The 22,367-nt window shown below is 50.9% G+C and overlaps 1 protein-coding gene across 8 annotated transcripts; it reads left to right on the forward strand.

The window, feature by feature from the left end:
• Positions 1-38: 38 nt before the first annotated feature.
• Positions 39-22,330, forward strand: LOC308067564 (RING finger protein 37-like). Of its 8 annotated transcripts, XM_080396647.1 has the most exons (6): positions 2,316-2,401; positions 10,007-10,177; positions 13,681-13,777; positions 15,666-16,848; positions 19,794-19,955; positions 21,423-22,330. In XM_080396647.1, the coding sequence occupies exons 3-6, from the start codon at positions 13,724-13,726 to the stop codon at positions 21,632-21,634; spliced, it is 1,611 nt and encodes a 536-aa protein (XP_080252773.1). In that variant the 5' UTR covers positions 2,316-2,401; positions 10,007-10,177; positions 13,681-13,723; the 3' UTR covers positions 21,635-22,330. The 8 variants fall into 8 exon arrangements, 6 of the variants coding, with proteins under 6 accessions (XP_080252770.1, XP_080252769.1, XP_080252771.1 ...); XM_080396645.1 differs by lacking the exon at positions 10,007-10,177 and having other exon boundaries at positions 2,255-2,401; XM_080396648.1 differs by lacking the exons at positions 10,007-10,177; positions 21,423-22,330 and adding an exon at positions 20,182-21,401 and having other exon boundaries at positions 2,255-2,401.
• Positions 22,331-22,367: the final 37 nt, after the last annotated feature.

Consider the following 22,367-nt stretch of genomic DNA (forward strand, 5'->3'; position numbering starts at 1 on the left):
GCGGCGTTGGGAGGGACCCGCAGCCGGGCTGGGGAACTGCAAGGTGGCTCCACCTTGGGCATACCAGAACCCTCCAGTCGAGAGCTTCCTCGTGGCTCCCGTCCCACAGAATGGAGAGCAGTCCGGTATGTTGGAGCAGGAGTGGAGAGGTGGAGGCTGCCAGGAGCAGAGTAGGATGTGGCACGTGTCCGTGTCTGGATGGGAAGTTCCCCAGCCCTGCTTTCCCAGGGCACAAGGGCTACTCGGATTCTTCAAGCACTTGAGAACAAGCATCATGAGGCCATGCTGGTTGCCATAGAGCTGGGCAAGACGTCTGGGTTTGAGGTCTCACCCCGGTCCATAGCTCAGATCCCCATGGATGTGCCTGGAGCCATCGAGGATGTCCCAGAGCTGATTAGAACAGACACAGACTTCCCATTGGTCCCACAGCCAACGTCCAAGACCTCCCAGCTTCATGTAGGTGACTGAATTGGCCCCAAGCCTACACCACAGGCTCCTAAGCCTGTTCCAGGTGAGGACACACTGGGGAAGACAAAACCCAGGTGGAGATGCCAGGCATGGCCCTGGAGCCAGCTGCAGTGGTAGGAACCCACCATGAGCTAATTCCCGTTCCCTCCCATGCCAAGACCTCACTCGAAGCAGCCTCACCTCCCTTTGCAGCACCTCCCTGGGCTTTCCCCAGCTCTGGGGCTCAGGGGCTGTCACGCCCCAGAGAAACCTCCACTGTGCTGAGGCTGTAAGGCTGGCAAGGGAGATGGTTTGAGGGAGCTGCTGTATGGGCTGCAGGGAACAGGGCAAGGAGGTGTGGGATGTCCAGCACTGGCCATACCAATGCTGGGTTGGAGAACACGACTGCTTCCGTGCCAGGAGTGGCTGAAGGAGTGGAAAACACAAGCAGTCAAAATGCAGCAAATCCATGCTGGATCCCTGGATGGTTGGGGTGGGGAGGAGGATGTAGCCAGGGAGGAGGTTTTGGAGGCTGACCACAGGCCCAGGCTGATTTTGCCTTCCCTCACAACCAGGGAGTTAACCCGATGTCCAAAAAATCCCACCAATTCAGTTTTTTACTCAAATGAATCCTACCCCAGCTGCTTTGTCAGCAGCACATTAAAGCAACGTTTAGATCAAAATTATTTTTCTAAAAACCCCTCAACAAACTCAGCACTTTTCCCAACACCACCTTTGCTAGAGAGCGCCTCCTGTCCTCTCATGACAAAGCTGATGCCCCCCGAGGGTCAAAACAAGTGTGTTGGGGACTCGATCATTTCCCTCAGACCAGGTTTAAGGTCTGAGGTGCCATCAGCAAGTTTTGGGGTTTTTTTGGTTTTATGTTGGTTGGTTGGGGTTTTTTTACTTTTTATTTTAGTTCACCACAACCAGCATGGCTGTCTTCCAACTTCATCTGGTCTCCTAGAGATGCGATTTCCTCAGTTGCCAGAGGATAAAAAGGCTGATGTGAAGGAAGAGGTGGAAAAGGAATCCACCAGGTAGAAATTTTAGGAAGGGATGCAAGCACTAAGTCTATGTGCCAAGCCCTGCTTAATGTACTCCCATGCTCAAGGCCTTATTGGTGCCAATGCTTAAAGCCCAGGGTGGAGAGGAGAGAGATATCTGGGCACAGCCGAGCCTTGAATATTTGAAACACTCCAAGTCTGCCTGGCCGCAGCACTGGCCCACTGGCCCTGTGTGGTCCTGCTAGAGCAGGGTCTGGCACCTAATGATCCCCCCACGATCCCTTCCCACCTCAGGCACCCTGGTCCCGTCGGTATAGCAGCAGGGAAGAGCACCAGTCTCCGCCAGGCTCCACTCCCAGCCTCCAGTACCCCCAGACATGGAGCAGCCCCCCACAGACCCCAGCCGGGCGCCTCCCGTCGCTGCTCACCCCCCGCAGACAGGGGAGGCCCAGCCGGGGGCGGGGGGCGGGCAGGCCCTGCCGCGGGGGGAGAGAGGGGGCGAGGCCCAGCCGGGGCGGCGTGGGGAGCGAATCCTAGCCGGGGGGGAGCCAGGCCCAGCCGGGGCGGGGAGGACAAGCTCTCCGGGTTCCCCGCCGGGCCTACGGCTACTGAGGTCGGGCAGGCCGCCGCCTGAGCGCTGCCTGGAGCGGAGCAGGGGGGGAACCGAGCAGCCGAAGCGCCACCACCCCCCCCCAGGCCCGCCCCACCGAGTCACATGACTGCCCCTGCCGCATCACGTGGGGCCGTGCGGCGCGCCTCGGGCGCCACCTGCCGCCCGTTCGCTCCGCTCCCGCCGTTCACACCCACCCCCGGCACCCCCTCGGCTTCCGTCCGGCCGGAAGTGTGTCACCATCAGGTGGCCGGAAGCGGTGGGAGGCAACGGGGGCGACCGGGCGGAGGGGCTGGCGGGCGGCAGGGCCAGAGCCGGCGGCGAGCGCCGGGCCCCGGTGAGTGCGAGCGGGCAGCGCGGGCCGCCCCGTCCCCTTCTCCCCCGCCGTCCCCTCAGCGGCGGGCCGCGGCGGCCGGCACACGCGGATGCGCCCAGCCCCCACGGCCCGGGGGCAGCTGCGGGGGCTGCACGGCCCGGGGGCCGAGCTGTACATGTATTTTATATATATATTTATGTAGAGACGGCCGTGTGGGTAAGTAGCGGGACTCGGGTTTGCAGCGGGGGCCGCGCCTGGCGGCCGCTCTGCCCCCACGGTGGTAGAGGTGCCGCCGGGGACGTGAAAGGGAGGGCGAAAAACAAAAGCACCAACAAAAAACGTGGCGGTTTGGCACTCTGACGGCGTGATCCGCAGGGGGAAAATGCTTTTGCTGTGATTTTTTTTTTTTTTTTGTCTCTTCAGCCCAGGCACGGCGGTTAACTGTAGGCTCTTGGCCAAAACGAGCCGTGTAACCCCCAGCTTCACTGCCAGTGGTGCTGGGCAGGGGGAAGCACGGGCTGGGGCAGTGTGCTGCAGTGGTGGGTGGTCTCCTAGCATGGGTCCTGTGAGGGTTTCCTAGTGCCGCTGAAAGGCCCTTTGAGTGTTTCAGAGGCACAGACAGCATTTCAGGGTGCATCTGTATCCCCCTTCACAGGGCTGATACTCCAAGGCGGGTGGCATCCCTCCAGGAATGTTGTTTTCCCTGGTGTTCAGCTAACGCTCAGCTGTGCAGTTGCGCTCTTGGCTGAGAGCTCAGCTCTAAGTGTGACACGCAGACACATACACAAAGATGTTTTCATCCCAGAGGACCTCCACAAAGTGTATTTGCAGCCTGCAGGGCCCAGCTCCAAAGCTCGCTTTCTGACCGGCTTTTTGGAGTCACTGGAAGTGAAATTTCTGGAGAGATTTGCCTGGAGGTGGGAAGGAGTTTGGCTGTGTTTGAACAAGAGAAGCGCAGTGGGAGGAGGAAGGAGGCTGATTATTCAGGGTAACAGGAAGAGAGGAACATTGAGGAGAGGTGTAGGTTGAGCTGGAAGAGAAATGCTGTAGAAACTTCAAAGATCACAAAGATTTAGGCTACGGGTGGGTGACAGCCATGGGAAAAAGGCCACTTGGACCCAGCATGTTTCTTTCAGAGATGCTTAAAGTACCTAAACCCATGCAGACCTTGCTCCCCTGCACGGGATCTTCTCTTTTGCTGAATTTGGAGCCAAGGAGGAGAGCCATATTCTCTTTACTAAATAGCTTCCCAAATGTGTCATGGCTTAACACTAAACTACATAGATGGTATTCTTAGCAGCACGCACCTTCAGAGCCTCCAGTGTGCAAATGCTGTGACTTTGATTCTCTGTCTTTGAAATTAGGCTGTTGTCACCGAGTAGGGTGTTTCTGGTAACAGCAGAGTGCTGAATTTCTTAGGTAGTATCACCTTTCAGCAGCAAATAGAAATTGTTTTCAAGAAATGGCCTGTCTCTCAGTAATACAAAAATAGATAGAAGACATGCAAAATACAAGTCAGACAAAGTCTGCCAGAAAGCCTGGGTTGGATAAACCTCCACTTGTCTGGGATCATTTTTGCAGCTTGAACCAGCCTCTCTGGGTGTCCTCCAGGGCAAGCACTGTGAGGTGCCAGGAGAGGAGACGATGTCAGAGGGGATGGGGTCTCCGTCCCCCTGCCATGGTGCAGACCTGAGCCTTGCCCACTTCATAGCTGCCTGTCTCCAGCCACAAAAATGGCATCCGTCACGTGTGGCCAGTTCAGGCTGGACATCACAGCCAGTAGAACCAGAAATGGTATTTTCATTCTTTGTGCTAAGCAGGCAAGCTTTGAAATCTGGCTCCTTTTTGCTGCTGCTTCCGGCTTTGCAGGGTCTGGCCTGTGCCACAGCATCAGAGCTCTTGGGTTTTACTGTCCAGGTTCTGAGGGGGCTTTTCCTTTCCCCAGCTTACAAGACAGTCAGGAAGGGGTAGAGTCTCTCCTGCCTGTCACGATTTGATTTCTCATGCTGGAAGGGGACAGCCACAGCCTTGCAGCTGCCTGGCTGGCAGGCAGTAGCACAGCTGTAAGAGTCAGCAGTGCCTGGGGTCTGTGGAGCAGAGTCTGGTCTGCACTAGCAGGCTGCCTCATGGTGTACTTTGAGATCCAAATAAGGTGTCCAGCAAGCTTAGCGACTATTGAGCGTCTCACAATACTTACCAGCCATTTACTAGTCACCTTAGAAATGCATTGGCCTCTTTCTTATACCTTCCTCCTTGTGTGGCTGTATCCAGAAATTTTAATTTCAGCTTGCCTTCCCTCTTTCCCCCGCGCCATGAGCCTCTTGTTCTCCACCCAGGTGAACACCCAGGTTGCTTTTTTCACCTCTCCTGCCGGGGCGGCTGAGAGGGTTACTGCTCCAGCAGCTTCTCCTCACCTGCCAGCTGGTGGTTGCTGCCCCCAAGCTCTGCCTATGGAGCAGAGGATGTGAGATCTCCTTGGCTGCCTCAGCGCAAGTTGACTCAGTTGATCCCAGAGGGAGGAACTGAGCCACTTGACTTTGCACTAGAGCAGATCGGGAGTGTTCCTGTGCTAACTCTGTGCTGAGGTCCTGTCCTCAGACAGAAGCTGAGCTGCAGCAAGACAGAGGTACAGCTACCTGGGAGGAAAACGGCCTGCAGAGAGCAGCAGGTTGCTTGTGCCTGTGCCAGATCAGAGATGTCTTGCCTGCCTGTCTGCTCCTGTGAATGCTTTTGCTGCTGTGGGAGAATTCAGGGTGTGCAAGAGACAGCCGAGGCTGCTGCGGGGAGCCATCCCCACAACAGGCGGCACCCACAGCTGGTACCAAGAGGGAGCAAAGGGCATCACTTTGCCTCTCCCCATCCTCCCTCCCTTCCCATCTCACCCTTCCTTGAGAGGAGCTGATGCTTCATCATTGTGGTGCAGGAATAAGATCATCTAATGGGTCAGGGGAGACGTGGGGATTCTTGTACTCCAAAAAACCCAAATACTCAGTTTCTGTTCAGCCAGAGCTGCATGTGATCCCACTGCAGCCTTTTTCTGCTCAGATACCCCAGACACACAGCTCTCACCCCACCTTTTCTTCCCCCAAGGTATCCATTTTGCTGCTGCAAAACGGAGTTTGCCTGCACTGGTTCAACATCTTGCTGTAGCCCTAATCGAGAAGCTGCACGTATAAGCAGAGCTCAGAGGGATGCCCGCAAAGGATTTATTTCCCCCATGTGGGGAGCACAGAGGCTAATGCGTATTGCAGTCACAGCATCTCTGCCAGGCTTTGGCTTTCCTGATTGCTTGGCACCCTGTGGTAGTGAGAGCACAAGGAATTTTAAAGAAGTAGAGAACGCCTGGTCTAACGTATCTTTGGGGTTGACCACATGTGGTGGGATAAGGGTGTGTTACACAGAGCGCTGACTTGGTGCTTTTTCTTTTTTAATCAGCATCTGAATCATCGTAAACAGGATTGTTTGGCAGCTTATGCAGGCTGGCAGCACACAGCTTAACTCCTGACAAATTTCTCATCCTCAGTCTCTGTGCTGTAGCTGGTTTAGGCAGGAGTTAGGAAGGCACTTGGCATTTTTAAGACTTCTGTACCCTAAAACTATGGGAAACGCTCCCAAGTCTGAAGCGTAAAGCTCTGTTCCGTCTGGTTCGCAACTCAGGATGTAACATCTTGTAATGATTTGTGTTACTTCTTCCGTGATCTTCCCCCACTTAGGCCCCACCTAGAAGGGCCATGTTTCTTCTTCCCACTATAATCTCTATCTGCAGGTTACAGGCCAGCTTTTACTCCTTGGACTGGTTTTGTGGAGACTTTGCTCACAGCCCCCACATACTGTCTCCAGGTGCAAAGAGCGCTGCAACACCCTGGATATTTTGTGGCAACTTCTCGGGTGGTGGTTGGTATTCCAGACTACGGTGGCTGAAGTAGCAGAATGCACTGAATATGTAAAGTCTCTTTGACGTTGCAGTTCTACTGCAAAAATATGTTTTCATTGTTTAGAATGAAAGAAAAGCAGTTTGGGTCTTTTGAAAATGAAAAAGAGATTACTTTCTTTTCTTTAACTCCCATAGTCTTTGCTGGTTACTTGTGGCTGCTGAGTAGCAGGGAATACCCAACTGCCGTGTACCCCAGCTTCGGGTATGTCAGGTCACCTGGGTGCTTGTTTTGAACTGCCTTTGCATGAGGTGATGTTCGATAGTGGCTGCCTTCCAGCTTTGCGGGGAAACAGTTGCCCTGCCTAGGGGAAGCACCGACATCGCCTCGCTTTCGGTAGCGTAAAGGATAGATTAAAAAGTGCTTCATGTTAGGTGGAAGCCACTCATTCTTCGTCTGCCCTTTTTTCAGTACCTGGAAGCAATTCTGACCCCAGTAAATTGTGATCCATGGCTACAGTGCTAATATGCCGAAGATTTCCAAGACTGAGCAGGGTGACTACATTTTCAACTACAGCCAAGTGCAAGGCTGAGAGCAGAAGCAGCAAAAGTAAGCAGAAAAAGGAAGAGAACCCAGAATCAGCCAACACCACAACCGAATCTGTGGCTACAATCCAGCTGCTGAATCCACTGGACTACAGAGTATTCTATAACCCATCTGCCTATGCCAGAAGCAGAGCTGCCTCCCAGCAGCACGCTGCTAGGAACAGTGGCCAGTCTCTCGGTGACGCTTTCACCAGCCCTGGCACCGCACAGGCTCAGCATGCGCTCGGTACCGCCTCTTCTCAAGCTTTGCCACCCACCAGCAGTGCCCTGCCAAAGGCCAAGTCCAAGCTGCACTTAGAGCAGACCATCTCAGCGTGTCTCTCTGCAGCACAACCCACGGAGGAAGCAGAAAAGGAAAGATCAGAGATGCACAGCTCCAAGGAGGACCCTCGCGTATTTCAGAAGGGGAGGCCCGAGTACAGATCTCTCAGCTACGACAAGTCTGAGCCAGTAGAGACCCTTCCTTTAGAAGAAGGTGACTCGATTTTACACAGTGTGGCTGTATGCCAGGGCAGCCAGAGCCCAGGAACCAGCACAGATTATTTTCACAAGCTGAGTCGTTTGCCAGTGGAACAGCACGCAGCGTTGCTGTCTGAACCCAGGTTTAATACACTGTGTCGCCATGCTGTGAAAAACATCAGGTTGTTCAGTACTTCAGATCTCATTGATATTTTGAAGGCTTGCGTTCGTTTGGCTGTTCCACCCACCCACCCTCTGCTGAACGCATGCGAAAATGAATTCTGCCGGCGGGTGTGGGACATGAACCTGGACCAGCTGCTGCTGGTGGCTGATTGCTGGCGCTGTCTGGAGCGTAGTGTGCCTTCCTACCTGAGCATTTTGTTCAGCTATGCCAACATGCACTGGAAAGAACTCACTTTGCCCCAGTTTGTTCAGCTTGTTTATATCATAGGTGAAGGCCGGAGGTCACCCGTGGATTTGATGCAGAAGATGGAGAGCATGATTTTGAAGTACTTGGACTCCTTCACCTTGGAGGAGGTGGGTGCCATCTGCTTAGGGCTGTTCAAGTCCCTCAGTGGTATCTCTGACCACGTCATGAGAAAAATTGCAGACAGAGTCTCCCTACAGATAGAAGACATGAGCACTTATGCTTTGGTGAACGTGCTTAAAATACTCCGCTACACTCGCATAGATCACCTACCCCTCTTGAAGGAACTTGGGAAGGTTATTCCCGCTCGGATTCCTAACACAAACATCCAGGGCATCATGCACATCACTCTTACCTGTTCATCCCTACACTACTTTGACGAAGGCATTATGGCTGCTGCAGCCATGTCTTTGCCTTCTAAGGTGACTTACTGCCGAAGCAAAGATGCTGCCAAATTCTTGTGGTCCTTTGGATGCCTGGACTATGAACCTCCAAATGAGGAAGAGTTTTACTCCAGCCTGATAGAGCAGATGAATAGAAAACTCCATGAATTTGTGAAGTTTCCGGAGCATCTCCTTACTGGTTTGCTTGGCCTGGCATTTGTCAAACGCTTCCCAGAGGAGCTGATAGATTATGCTTTCAGGGATCAGTTTGTCCAGAAAACGAGAGGTAGTAAATACGAGCTCAAAAAGGACCTGTTCACACTTGGTAAGAGTGTCGAAATCGAGTGCCCAAGCTACCAAGGCAACCGCCTTCCACCTCAGCTTTGTCGAGAGATTACTGAGATGGTTTTGGATTTTGCAGAGCAGGAAATCTACGTCAGACCTGAAATTGTGGAAGCCGTGTCTCTTCTCAAGAGCATGTTAGGTGGCCCCAACTATGTGAAGAGCCACATGATCCTGCCTCACACGAGATCGAGTGACCTGGAGGTTCATATGGACATGGATGGACATCCCATCCCTTTCAACTTAGAAGACCCTCTTGCAGATAAGAAACTGAAAGACATCGGAGTTAGTCTAACAGATGACTTAATGACTCAGCTTATAAAAGGGACCTCTAATAGCCAGTCCCCCATAGAAGTGGAAAATGATTGTAGAACTCATGGTCAGGGGAGAGGGGAAGAAGCACGAACACTGTGCGCGGGGGATCATGCTGTGCTCTCAGGGGGAGCTCTTACTGCAGGTGTTGGATTGCAAGTTGAGCCTAAACTGGGGCACTGTCTTGAAGCCACCCCATCTCTTAAACCAAATCGGCAGTCTCGGGGGGTGAAACTGGCTATTCAGGTGTCCAACCGAAACCACTACTGCTACAGCTCCAAGCGGCTCTTGGGACTGCACCGCATGAAACGGCGGCAGCTGCAGCAGCTGGGGTACGTGGTGGTTGAGCTTCCCTTCTGGGAATGGTTTCCTCTGCTCAGACGCACACGTTTGGAGAAACTGAGCTACCTCCATTACAAAGTGTTTGACCCAGCGCTGCTTAGCAGGGCTGGCTAGTCTGGTGTGGTGCTTGCTCAGAGGCTGACACAGCCTCACAGATGCATCTTTCTTTCTGATTAGTGGTTAAAATGCTCTTTCAGTGTTGATTAAGTGTTTGGCAGGTGCTTTGTTTGCTCAGGCTGCCTTGCTGTGTTAGCCAGCTCTGCTCTGCTGATAGTTGTATGTCCCACACTCTCCTGTTGTACATAGATCCTCAAATGCTTCCGTGGCAAATAAAAACTACTGTCCTATTAATTTTTCTCTGTGGTTACTTTTTTTTTCCCACCCTAAATGAAAGGGGATGGATTTGGTCACTGTGAGAGCAGAACAGTGGTATTTGGGGTGGAATTGGGATGATTTTTAGTCATGAAGCTGACCTGGGTGCCAGGAACACACGTACATATTTCCTTCCTGTTTCCATCACCAGCAGCCTGGGGCTGGTAGGCAGCAGTCAGAGTTTATCCTTCAGGGGCTGTGGCTGAGCAGGACAGAGTGTGAACGCTGTGTGGTGAGATGAAAGCTGGGGCTGAGGGCTGGGGTGCTCTGACCCCGAGATGTTCATTTCGTGCTCAGCTCTCAGCAATGTCTGACAGAGAGGCTTTGCACCCTGTTGATAATGTCTGCTGCCACATGGGGCTAACAAATCCACTTGGAGGTGATACCCCTGCCTGAGTGACAGTGAGTCTGTGCAAACTGGAGTGCAACCTCTAGCTGTGTGGAGCATCTCTTCTGGAGGCTGCTGGTTTTATCCGCTATCGCATGGCTCACACTGTTCTTTTCTTACTCAGGATGTGGCCCAGTGTCTGATTTCTGTATGCCATTCTGAAGACAGAGTTGCTGGCTTCTTCCTGAGCTTTCACGTGGTGGCTCTTTCCAAGAGGAGGGACATTTCCTGAGCTGCGCAGGGCAGACTCTGCTTCTGATCAGAGCTGAAGGGATTATTTCACATGGAGCAGCAGGTGAAATGTGCATTCCCACTGCAGCCAAGCTGTTCTGGCTATTTTGCAGTACTCCATTTCAAGGCATGCTGAGGTGGAGGATGGGGAAGACTGGTGGCAGTAAGCAGGTTGCTGTCCCGGGACAGATACTGTATATTAGCTCATTTTGGTTGCCTGGTTTAAAATGTCTGGGCTGTTCTTTTCCCTCTCCCTCAAATACTCGGTGTTATGGAACACCTTAGTTCAGCGTCCACTGGGTGTGCTCCTTACTGCCGCAGCTCCCTAGTTGTATGCAGGACACCAGGAAGGCACTTGGTGACTAGCTCCAGAAAGCTGGTTTTAAGTGACTTGTTTAAGATGACAGAGGATCTTGCTGGCGTAGAAAAATACAGAGTATGGTCCTTCAGTCTGCATTTCACTGCCTCAGTCAAAAGATGGTCATTCACCTTAGGGAAGGCATGAGATGGACACTTGTGTGACAGCCTGATGGCACTTCATAGTCTTTGAGTCCTTTGTGATCTTTGAGCCTTTTGTTTTGGCAAGTAATGATTTTAGTAATGCAGTTCCGTGGGTGTTATATTTTTGAAGTGTTCGTAAATTCAGAACCGCCTTCATCCCACAGCCATGTGAGTTGTTGTTAGCAGAGGGGACATCCACACAAGTCTGGGGCATAACGGTGGCAGTAGCCGTGGGGAAACTACATCTGCTGTCCCATCCTATGCTTTTTGCAGAGATTTTTGCTGTCTGTATTTCCCCAGCTCTTGCTTCAGCCCAGGCTCTTTGCAAGAGGGGTCCTGGGCTCACTGTCCCCATCTGATTCCGGTCACTCCTGATCAGTTCCTCTCACCTGCTTTTGCCCACCCCTGCTGATTCTTGTACCCAGCCTGATTCTCCAGCCTCAGCTAGCCCCTTTACTTTCCTATTACAGTGTGTCCAGCCACTGCTCACTTTCCTTCTTTGCGTAGAATCTTAGTCCTAATCTCATTCCAGTTTCTGAGTTAATCTGTCCCTTCAGCCCTGCTGTCTGTCTTCTGAGTTGTGTTTTCATGGGAAGAGTGAAAAAACCACGGCTACAGATGAAAGCCAACTCGGTGACCAGCTTTTGCTGTGAAGCAAGAGTGTGACAGAACTTTTCAGAAGAAGGGAGAGCAGTGACTTGGACATGCAGAATAACGCATTTTCTTATTGAGGTGTTGAACCTGGAAAAATTAGACTGAGTTGTTAAAGTCTGTCAGGGTCACAAACAGGTAGGAGAGAATCCTATAAAATATACCTATATATACATATATAGCTCCTCATGCTGCAAAACAAGGAGCAACTGAATTGAAAGACAGCAAGTTTAGCGAGAGAATAAATCATTTGTAATTAACCAGAGGTAATTGCCACAGATTGTTAAAAGTATGGTAGAAAAGGATGAAGATGTAGAACACAGCCTCAGTAAGTGTCTTAGGCTTGGAAGAAGACGCAAGTCCTGAGAAGTGGCTTGCACCCATCCATGGTTTGCCTAGAGTGAGACAGCACTAGAAAAGAGAGGGTTGCACAACTGCAAGTCCATGGGAGTATTTGGCATCTGCTGTAGGCAGGATCTCAGTAGGCAGCAGCTCACGAGAAGTGAGTTCTTAAAGTGATGGGTTTGCAGTGATGGCAGAGGTGAAGGTGCCTCTCATGGCTCACTGTCGTTCAGGGAACGTCTCACCAAGACTCGCTAAATGCAAATGCACCAGTCTGGTCAGGTTGGAATGGAGAAATTTTCACCCTGGGAAAGAAATGTGAGAAGGAATAATATAGAGAGCGAATCTTGAGTCATTCCAAGAAAGGGAGCAAAGAGAGTTGATTTGGGGGTTTTTGTAATACCAGTGCTGAGGGCCAAGCTAATTTACCAGGCAACAGGTTCAAAATGAACCAAAAAGAGTAGTTCTGTCACACAGCCTGTAGTTAAACTGGCAATCTTACTCCCACAAGATGTGGGTGCCAAAAGTCAAACCGGTTTAAAAGCCTATTTGAACAATTCCTCACTGGCAGCCCTGTACTGGAAGCCTCTCAGGCTCAGAAAGCCAAGAAAGTAAGAGTGTGGGTTCGTGCTTGCCGTGTTCCTGTGTTTCCTGTGAGGAGCAGGAATTGCTGCTGATGGCTGTCAGGTGAAATACTGGGTTAGAAGGTATGCTGGTCTGGCCTGCTACAGTTCTTCTTGGCTTCACAACTGCTTCGATCCAGCATCTGCGTTGTCACCTTCGGGCTCCGCTCTCTGCAGGCTTGGCTTCTTTTGTGTTGATTTTTATACGTGGGATTTGTACTTCGGATACCACACTTCTCATTTCAGACTGTTGTGCTCAATCGCAGGCAGACTGCACCCGTATGCTTAGCAGGCAGAGTGAGCTCGTTAGCGCTCTGCATTTCACTGGCTGGACCGATGTGCCCCCAGAAGGCTAATTTCATTTTGGCTGAACGAACAACTTCAGTTGAGAATGATTAAAGGGCTTCTTGTTCTTGAAGAAAGCAGTGGGTTCCTGATTTGCAAGATTGCTCATGGCAGTGACACATTAAAACGAAGGTTAACGTAAGGTTAAGACATTTACTTTGCAGATAATTTCATTGTTAAAAAGGATCTGATATAACCAATTTGAGTCACATTTTTTTCAGTGGAGGAAAAGGTGTGTTCGCTCGGGTTTCGTTAATGAACACTGTTGGAAGAATCGGCTGGGTCAGTGTTCGGAACACAGATAATCTCCCTCAGAGCTATTAAATGCCCTCTGCTCCCTCGGAGCTATTAAATACCAATTGTTAATATTTGTGTTTAATCTTCACTTACATCTGAGGCTCCCGAAGCCCTCAAGCAACATCTGTCTTTGCAGCAGCGGTGTGTTAATGCTGACTGGTGTTACTTTTGTCCCGAAATGCCTTGTCCGAGCCTCTTGTGTTGGGTGTTGTCCAAGAGCGCAGGCAGGTCCTGCCTTAAACTGTTGAAGGCAGCATATAGACATGGCAGGCAGGGGGAACTGGGTACGGAGACAACGCAGGCACTTCAAGGCCACACGGTGGGAGTGGACATCAGCTTTTTCCACCTTGTGGTGGTGAGGGGCCGCAGTGCTGAGTGCTCTGGTGGGTCACAGAGCAGCCCGGTGCCCTCCAGGTCTGCCTGCAGCTGCTGAGAGCTCACAGCGATTCCTTTGACAACCTGGTGTGTTATTGTTGCTTCACTGTACCTGCAAAACCTCTTGCATCTTTGACAAACTTCCTAATCGATTTGCTAGCCTATCCATAGGTAAGACATTTTTAGTTAAAGTAGCCGTTTTCTCTTTGATGTTTCTCCAGGGGCTCACTAATTAATATTAACATGTTTTTTTCTCTCCAGCCTGTCTCTCCACCACAGTCTTTTGGTTTTTTATTGGCTTTACCTCCTGGACTCAGATCTGAGTTGCATTTTAGGAACTACGGAGCTTGTAATTGATACAGTCTGTGAAACAGGAGGTCCTTTCACTGTTCACTGATGTTCACTTTATTTTGCCTTTTTTTTTTTTGACAAGCTGAATCTGATGCTCAGAAAGTGACCTCTCTCCAACTGCCAAGATGGTAATAAACGTCTGTCTCCCACAGTTCAAGCCAAGAATCCACTGCAACAAGGTAAAATAATGATGTGTGAGGTTTTAGGGAGCTGGAGGGATGGAAGGGTTAGTTGGAAGTGGCATGCTGGACTGGTTAGGGCTGGGAAGGCTTGTCTGCTGCTCATCTGTGATAATTAGCAGTGTTTCTGGAAGACTGGTTTTGGCTGGCCATGCCAGGCTTTCCTGAGAAAACAAAACAGAGGCAACGAACAGCAAATTCCCATCGTTTTGCGTGGTCTGGCTGGTTCAGAGAGGGATTTTGATGTGGGAGGCTGTGTCTGTCCTCTGGCCGCAGAAGCACTGCAGACGGATGCAGGTAAAGCATCAGCTTTTTAATCTGCAAAGCTGAGAGCATTTTTGTCAATTAAAACCATTTCCTGGTGATGTAGGAGTGTTGTGATTTGGGTGGGTTTGCTCACAGCTTTCTCTTCCAAGCTCACCAGTCTCCTGTCATTCCCAGTAAGGTGGTTTTGTGAACTGATGTTTGGAATCTCTGCTCCTGGTTCCCAAATTCCCCTTTTGTGCTTCCATCTTGAGAGAGTCATTGATGTGCAAGCACTAAGAGAACCCGTGTCTGGGTGTTTGGGACCCGCAGCTCACATGAAGATAAAGTAGAGCTGAGGGCTCGGTACTTTGAAAAGTCAGTATGCAGAGATTTCCCAGAAGTTACTCTTCAAAATTTTATTTGTCCTGTGTATGTTTGGGTCAGTGTCTGCCAGGTAGTGTTAGAACACTGTACAACCTTGTGTGACTGCTCTGATGTGGCACACGCTGATTGTTGGAGGGGAAAAGCTCTAATTTTGCAGGATCTCATAACAAGACAGTGTTATGTGCTTACAGGTATGTGGGCTTTGACTTAAGATACCTTTTTACCTGCAGCATTACGGCTTGCCCTTTGTGCAGTACAATGCACAGCTCTTGACAATGTTTGTTGAACTTACTTTACAAGTACTTAATATTTTCACTCGGCATCGTCAGAATCTCTTAGGAACTTAACTCGGTTTTAATTCAAAGCCATTTGTGTAATTGTAAGTCTCCTCACCAACTCACACCCCAAAATCCAAGACCACCTTGGGTTTGTCAGTATTGGGCTGTAAAAACTGCAGTGCAGGTGTGACCGTCCAATCCAGGTGGTGTGTGGAGAGACTCAGCCATGCTGCTGGGCTTTGCTGGGAAGTTGTTGTAGGGTGACCGTATTAAGCAGGTGGAATAAATAGCTATTTCTTGCTGTTATTTGTTCATTTAGCAAGTGCTGCAGACTTTTTAGGCCCCAGGGCTTCCAGGCAAGGGAATGGGTAGAGCCGGTCTGCCCAGGAGCAGAGCGGAGGGTGGGATTGCATGTTCTGGGAGACATGGGGTGGAACCCAACCTGGTTAGATGGATCTCCCTGAGAGATAGGTAGCGTTGATTCCAGAGCAGGAGAAGGCAGTCAGCTAGCTGGCCTTAAGAGATCCTGTAACTGTGATGCAGAGTACGTTTCCACGTAGCAGGATAAGCTGACATAATGTTTCACCACTGTGGAAAGAGAGGAGGCTCCCGTCTCCCCCATGCACACGTGCTGTGCTCCCAGCCACACTCTCCCACTTGTTTTAATTCACTGACCCAGCCAAAACCACAAACCATCTGTAATTTTCCACTCTTCTAGCAGTTAAATCAGCTCTGCAAATGGCTGGCCAGGTAGCAGAGGGTGCAGAGGAAAGCAGATGGGGTTGCATGGCTGCAGGAGGGTGGGCATGGGTCTGCTTTGCCGCGGCAGCTGGGATCTCTTGTGTTGTCTCAGCTGCATGCGAAACCACAACCTTGGTCCCTAGCTGATGTCATCTTGAGAATCTATGTAAGTGCTTGTGAAAGTAGTTTCCTTTTATTTTCTTACTTCAAATTAAATCTGGTTTTCTCCTGAAACACAGATTTCTGCTGATGGTTACGAAGTGGAGAATCTGATCTCTGAAGACCTTGCCAGGAGAAATCGTGGTTTCCGCAGCGAATACTTTATCAAACCTCCAGTCCATGTCACGATCTCTTTTCCCTTCAATATTGAGATCTGCAGGGTTAATATTGACATCTCATCCGGGGGATACCAAACCTTCTCCGGGCTCGAAGTTTACACCTCTACCTCATGCAATAAAACCTCTTGGCAGAGCTCTGAGGGTCAGTTCTCAGGTCTGGCCGGTCAGCCTGTGTCGGACAAAGACACTTTCACACTGGTGGGCAAAGCTGTCTTAAAAAATCAAAGCAAAGTGACGTTTGGCCACAGAGGCTTCAAGCCAAGGCCTCCCTTCCATCAGATGGAAAATGTCTTCTCCTACCCTGGCTCTGCATCTCAAGACCTCTGGAACAAAGGGCCCACCTCGCTGAGCAACGTGTCGCACTTAAAAATCTGCATCACCCACGTGGCCGGAGGTGGCCTGCCTTGCATTAAGAGGCTGGAGGTGTGGGGACAGCCTGCCAAATCATGCCCGCAGGAGGTGATCGAGGGTGTCTTTCAAGTGGCCTCCCAGTTCTTTGCTCAGGATGTTGGCAGCCTCAAGCCAGAACTTTGGACGCCTATGGAGAGCGACTGCGTGCCCTTCAGTGCCAACGACAGCGAGCAGCAGACCCTCCGCAAGCTGGTGGACGTTGTCCAAGACATCCCTGAAGAATTCCTGGACCCCATCACTCTGGAGATCATGACTTTCCCCATGCTCCTGCCCTCAGGGAAGGTGATTGACCAGACCACGTTGGAAAAGTGCAACCGGAGTGAGGCGTCTTGGGGCAGGGTACCCAGCGATCCTTTCACTGGGGTGGCCTTCAGCCAGCACTCGCAGCCCCTACCTCACCCTACCCTCAAGGCCAGGATAGACCACTTCCTCTTACAGCACAGCATCCCTGGCACCAACCTGCTCGGGAGGGCGCATGCCTCGGAAATGCTTGTACCTTCTTCCGTAACAATGTCTTCTCTGAAGAGGAAAATGGACTGTATGGATCAGAGCTCTGTGCAGCCACCTTATTTTTCTTCTACAAACTTACTTGTCACGTCTACCTCAGAGAACAGTGCTAAAAAAATGAAAACTGACAATGACTCACATTTGATCCAAATGGACTGTTCGACAGGTATTGTGGCTCCCTAAGTCACTCCTGTTCTTGAGTGTCTTCAGAACCCAGGGCAGTGTTCAAGTCAGGAGGCTCCAGTACAGGTTCCTGTCCCGCCTCTAGAAAGCTTTAAGGCCGTTGTATTTTGCGGTTGATAGATGTCGCGGAAGTCAGGTTGTCATCAGATTCACCTCCTCTCTCCTCAGCACAACCTGCCACCCTGGATGGTGTTGGTTGCCATTCTCTTTCACTTCTCATCTCTAGGCTCGTCGCTCTCGCTGTGTTGCCCGTACAGTCTGCTTCACAGCCCTCTTGTTTCCTCAGGTCACTGTGTTTCCCTTTTAGTTTGTATTTCCTTTCTCCTCCTTGCTTTTAAGCCACTGTCCATGTGGAGACAATGTTTTTCTCACAGTGTGCTGGCTTGAAGTTTCTTTATTATAGGTGATCTATTATCCCAGCTGTCCGATATGTTCTTGCATCAGCAAGAAAAAAGGCAACATCAGGAAATGTCTAGTGGTGCAGTGGGGATGGCACGGGGAGTGGATCCTACCACGAGGAGTGAGGTGAGGAGGAAAGCAGGAATGGGGCACTAATCCTGCTCACAGATTTCCCTGGCCGGGCATTGCCAGCCTGGGCTCTTGGTGCAGCTGGTTCCCTGCATGTTTGGTGTCATTGCACAGATTGTGTCCCTGGGAGACACGCTGGCTCCTTACCTTCTCGCAGGGCTGCTCTTGCTGGGGCAGGGGCTGAGCCTGGGGAGCCTGTCGCTGCACAGCCTCTGGTCTATGCCAGTGCAGCAGCGCAAGGGCTTGGAACAAACGGCAGTAAGGGAATTGCAGGCAGTGCTGCCTTCAGAGCAGGGAGGAGAGGACAGCACAGGCTGGGAGAGACTTGCAAGGAGTTTGCAGTTAGTTAAAGCAGAAAACCAGGTAGAGATGTCAGGCAAGGGATGTGACTTGTGTCTACCGGGGAAGGAAATGGGCACTAGTTTCCTTTTATCCTTGCTTTTCTCAGCGATCTGGTAGCAGCACTGCTGGGCATGAGCTCCAGGAGGCAGAAAAACCACCCAGACCTGCGACGCTGAGATAAATTCCCTGAAAAGCCAAGTGGTTTCACCCACCGCAGTCCTCAGCCATGCCATAGCTTCTGACCAGGCAGGCAAGGCAGCACTGTAGCAGCGCAGATAAACCTTTGGATCCACTGAGTGCTGGGAGCAGGTGTGTAGGATACCCTTTGTAGGTCCAGCAGCATTCAGGTGCTGGGGCAGGCAGGACTGGTGAGGAGGTGACAATCTTTAGAAAGCAAGGGTGATCTGTTTTTTAAATACCAAGGAGAGTCAAACCTCTCTCCCCAAAATCTGTTTGCTCTTTGTGGTTTGTTCTCTAATGACTCGGCTTCCAGCCCATGGTGAAGAGCGTGGCTCCCAGGCAATTGCTCCTCTTGACTCCACGCTAGATCTTTCGCCCAAATCCACATCTGTTTTGCCATGTTTGCTTTCTCCCTTGTTGGCACAGGAATTCCTGAAATGTATTGGAGTTGCTGGTCGCACAACTGTTATGTGGCTATAACTACTGCGTACAGCAACACTTACATCTTCTCTCTGGTATCATTAAACTTGAGCTACCGCTTTAGGTAATAATCCCACTGGAGGAGGAAGGTAAGCTTAAGCTGGGAGGTGGGAAAGAGACGTCTTTAGCACCCTCATATTTAGATGAGCTTGAAGAGATCAGCCGTGTCTGTGAGGCCTTCTGTTGCAAGCAGTCTGGTCTGAGTAGGACGGTACAAACACGTGGTGCGTGGGTATCTTCTGGTCGTGTAAGGGCTCTCTCTAGGCAGGTAAGTCACGTTTTCTTGTGTTGTCGTCTAATGTAGTGGTCTGTAACATGGCAAAAGGTGGCCCAGGGCTTCTGACTGCTGTTAATGCCTGCTGATACCTGTCACTCCCTTTACCTTTCTCCCCAGATTTCCCAAAAATATTTCAAGGAAAAAGCTTAGATGGTCATTTGATTTTAAACAAATTCTTTAAAGACTGGGTTGAAAATAATTGGTGTTTGGTGGTAGCAGAAAGAGTAGGAAGAAGTCAAACTGCACATTTCTGCTCTGATCTCAGTCTAGAGCTCATTCAGTGTTTTAGGAGGAATCATTAGTTATTTTTATTGCAGAGGCGTGTGACAGCTCCCACTAGGAATGTGCCCCAGCCCCACAGGAGCAGGGACTGCCCTGAGAGGGGTCCTGGAGCTCCCAGGGGAGCTGTGCCTGTACATAAATGAAAGCACAGTGCTCGGCCCAGGGAGCTCATGCTTCAGTATTTCGTCAGCCTTGATTGCTGTAGCAAATGTGCAGCACTAATTCAGAAGTCTTCCTTTGGGAGATGGGTTTAACAGAATTAGTGATGCAGACAACATTCTCTTAATGCATAGTCTTAATTAATGCCTTCAGTATCACACAGGACAAAACACTGCAGGGAAGGGTCCAGCCCTGTGCCTTTGGCTTTCTCCCTTGACTCAGAACTGGGACAAAGAGAAAAAAATTAGTCCCCCAGATTTTGCTAGTGGCTTCAGCGTTCCCAGTTAGCTGCACGGAGCAAGCCTGGGACCCTTGGTGGAGCAGGCTGAGGGAGCTGCCCAGGCAGTTTCAGAGAGAAACGGCTTTCTGGATTAGTTGGCTTTTTGCCCTTTTTCAGACCTGCAGATACAAGCCAGCACATGGGGGTTGGTTGGCCCTGGGGCATGACGTGTACGTCTGATGGTAATCTGTAGAACTTTTCATCTTTAGGATCCAAAACAGATGAAGCACTACGTCCCCATCCTGGCACCGTGGCAGGGAAAAGAAGCCTCTCAAGAAAACAAGTGGCAGGGCTCCTAAAATCCTGAGTGTTGTCCCAAAGGTTTAGAGGCAAAGCAGCGTTTCTGTTGCGCATTCTTTTTCCCAGCATCCGCTTCTTGAGCTTGTGCTTCTCTTTGCAGATCTGGTCTCTCATGAACAAAAACTGTCAGAGAGTTTGGACACTGCCTTGAACTCGGCGCTCAGCTCAATGCCCTCATTTACAGCCAAGCTGATGAAAAGCCAGCAGCAGGCACAGAGCGAGGGTGGCTGCAGCAGTTCATGGAGTGTGGACACAGTCCTCGGTAAGCAACAAGCACCTCTGCTTCACCTTTGGGAGTGAGAGAGGAGAAGGGAACTGGGACTGTGTTAACAAAGAGATCTGTGCTGCTGCTCGGCATCTTTCTGTGCATCTTCAGACCCCAAAATATTATATATATAAAATACTATATTGTCTCCCAGCAAGCTTAACTTAACAATCTCTAACTGCTGCTTTTTCATCTCAGTGAGTTTAATGGTTTATTCTCCCAGTGAGGCAGATTAGACCTTGTTGACCTCCAGAAAGTGGGGTGTGTTGTCCGTGTCCAGTCAGAGCAGACTTCAGCAGGAGTCCTACGATTTGCCCGCGTTGATGGCTGTCACTTGTCTGCGCCGTCCTAGGACAATCCTGGATGCATTGCGCTGGGACACGGCGCTCAGCCCAGCCAGCAGCAGGTCAGCGCAGACTGAGAGCTTGCCCCACGTCAAGGCTTTGGCTGTTCCCAGAGCTCTGCAGTCTGGGCTGCGTGGCTTAAATGTTGCCTGTTAGCTCCACAGAGCAAGCTGGGGAGTTGCTACGTGGGTGGGGAGTGAGTGGTGCAGAGATGCAACTGGAGAGATGTAAATATATCACATACCATGTAGCATGCTGACCCTTAACAGGAACAGGCAATGGTAGCAATGCCACGGGCCAACCAGCTAGGTGTGTGCCCAGAATCCCACCAGGTTGGAATGTATATCAGCCAGGCTGTTGAGTCCTCGCAGTTTTCATCCCACCTGCTAGCTAGATGTGCTAATCCAGCTGTGTATGCATTCCCAAAATTATTTCTTTGGGGTGCAGGGAGGCACTGAACCTTCGTATATCCCTCTGTGGGCCAGTTCCCTAACTGCTGGCTTGCTCTTCTTCCCCAAGCGAGGATCCACCTGCTCATGGCAGAGAAGAGTGTTCAGAGGGACCAAGTGACCCTGAGAAAGGGCTGGGGCTGTGCAGCACCCAGTGGCTGCCTGTCTCTCTAAATAAGTTTTGCTGTTTTGCTGTGACATTAAGCTATTAAGCTTTTTCCTGTCCCTTTAAAATTGCAGCTGTTGAAGAGTTGACTGAGTAGCCCTTGATAGGTAGTGTGTGACAGGAATGCAAAGTGACACCTAAAGCATTTCACTCGGGAATCAGTGATCTTAATCCGAGCTCTGGAAAAGCGGAAGGGAGGCTGATTTAGTCTCAGTAAAAGTGAAGAGCCCTTTACAGTCATCCATCCTCAATTAAAAGCCTGATGGTGCAAATGCTGATGTGATCCAGCCCCTTCTGAGCACAACCTGCCCCAGCAGCTAGACTGTTCCCTTTCCCGAGGTCAGAGAAAATGGGCCGTGGTCCTGAGCCACGAGCACCTGCAGCTGTGCCGTACGCCTGCAGAAAGGGGACCTGGGCTCGTGAGGCAAGATTGGGCACGTAAGGGGTGGCACAGCGTGGACTTGTCACCCCCCCGACTGAGCCATTTCTCCTGTCCCCTTTGCAGAGCACGGCAGGAGCAGCCAGACCCAGGGATGCGCTTCCTGCGGGAAAACCTTCTCCTCTTACTTCAAAACGGAGCCCGTTTACCAGCTTCCCTGTGGCCACCTCATGTGTCGCCCGTGCTTGGCCGAGAAGCAGAAGTCTCTGCCATCAATACTGTGCGGGAATTGTAAAAGGTCGGCTGCCTCACACGATGTCAGGAGGGTTCACTTCTGACCCCTTGGCCGCCGGAGCCTGCCGGGAGGACGAGGACAAGGAGCCGCTGCTGTTCCCTGTGTCTGTATTGATCTGCAGGAGGATGAAGGCCTTTGGTGAGCTTGACAGATGAGCACCCGTAACGGCAGAGAGGACTTGGTCTTCTTGTGCTTACAGAGTAGTGGGGGGTGGGGGGTTAGAGCATCACGCCAGAGCAAAGCGATCCGAGGATAATAAAAGCCATAGCTTCTTTAGCAAGGAATATGTATTTATACGGAACTGATTTCCACCTGTCGCACCCGCCCTCTTACCACCATCCCAGTGGCTCAGTGGTTTAGCATAGGTGCCTTTTGGACTGTGAGTTTAGCTTTCCTGTGAGTTAAAACCATTTACACATTTGACGAGCAGCCATTCGGTCATGGACCAGGCGAAGTCCTTGTGATTGACAACATGCAAGCTACCTGACTTCTCCCCTTCCCTGCCTCACCCCCCTCCTCCCTGCGGTGCCCTCGCACTCATCCTGGAGTCCAGCATCACAAAGAGAGGCCATGGTTAACACGTGAGTAACTGGCAGCAGTCTCATCCTGCTCATACAAACTCTTGTAGAAAAGCCATCACATTACACCAAATGTCACTCTCTGTTTATGTCATGTGACTGGACCAGCTCCTGTCTGGCTGATAGACATTTAAGCCTTAATAAAATTATGTTTAAAGTCATGTTCTCTCTCTGACTTGTAATTGCTCGCATTGTGCA

The sequence above is a fragment of the Falco punctatus genome, assembly GCF_963210335.1.
Source record: "Falco punctatus genome assembly, chromosome: 1".
NCBI lineage: Eukaryota > Metazoa > Chordata > Aves > Falconiformes > Falconidae > Falco > Falco punctatus.

Coding starts and splice junctions, on each gene's coding strand:
- LOC308067564 (XM_080396643.1), top strand. CDS start 6,762: ATGGCTACAGTGCTAATATGCCGAAGATTTCCAAGACTGAGCAGGGTG.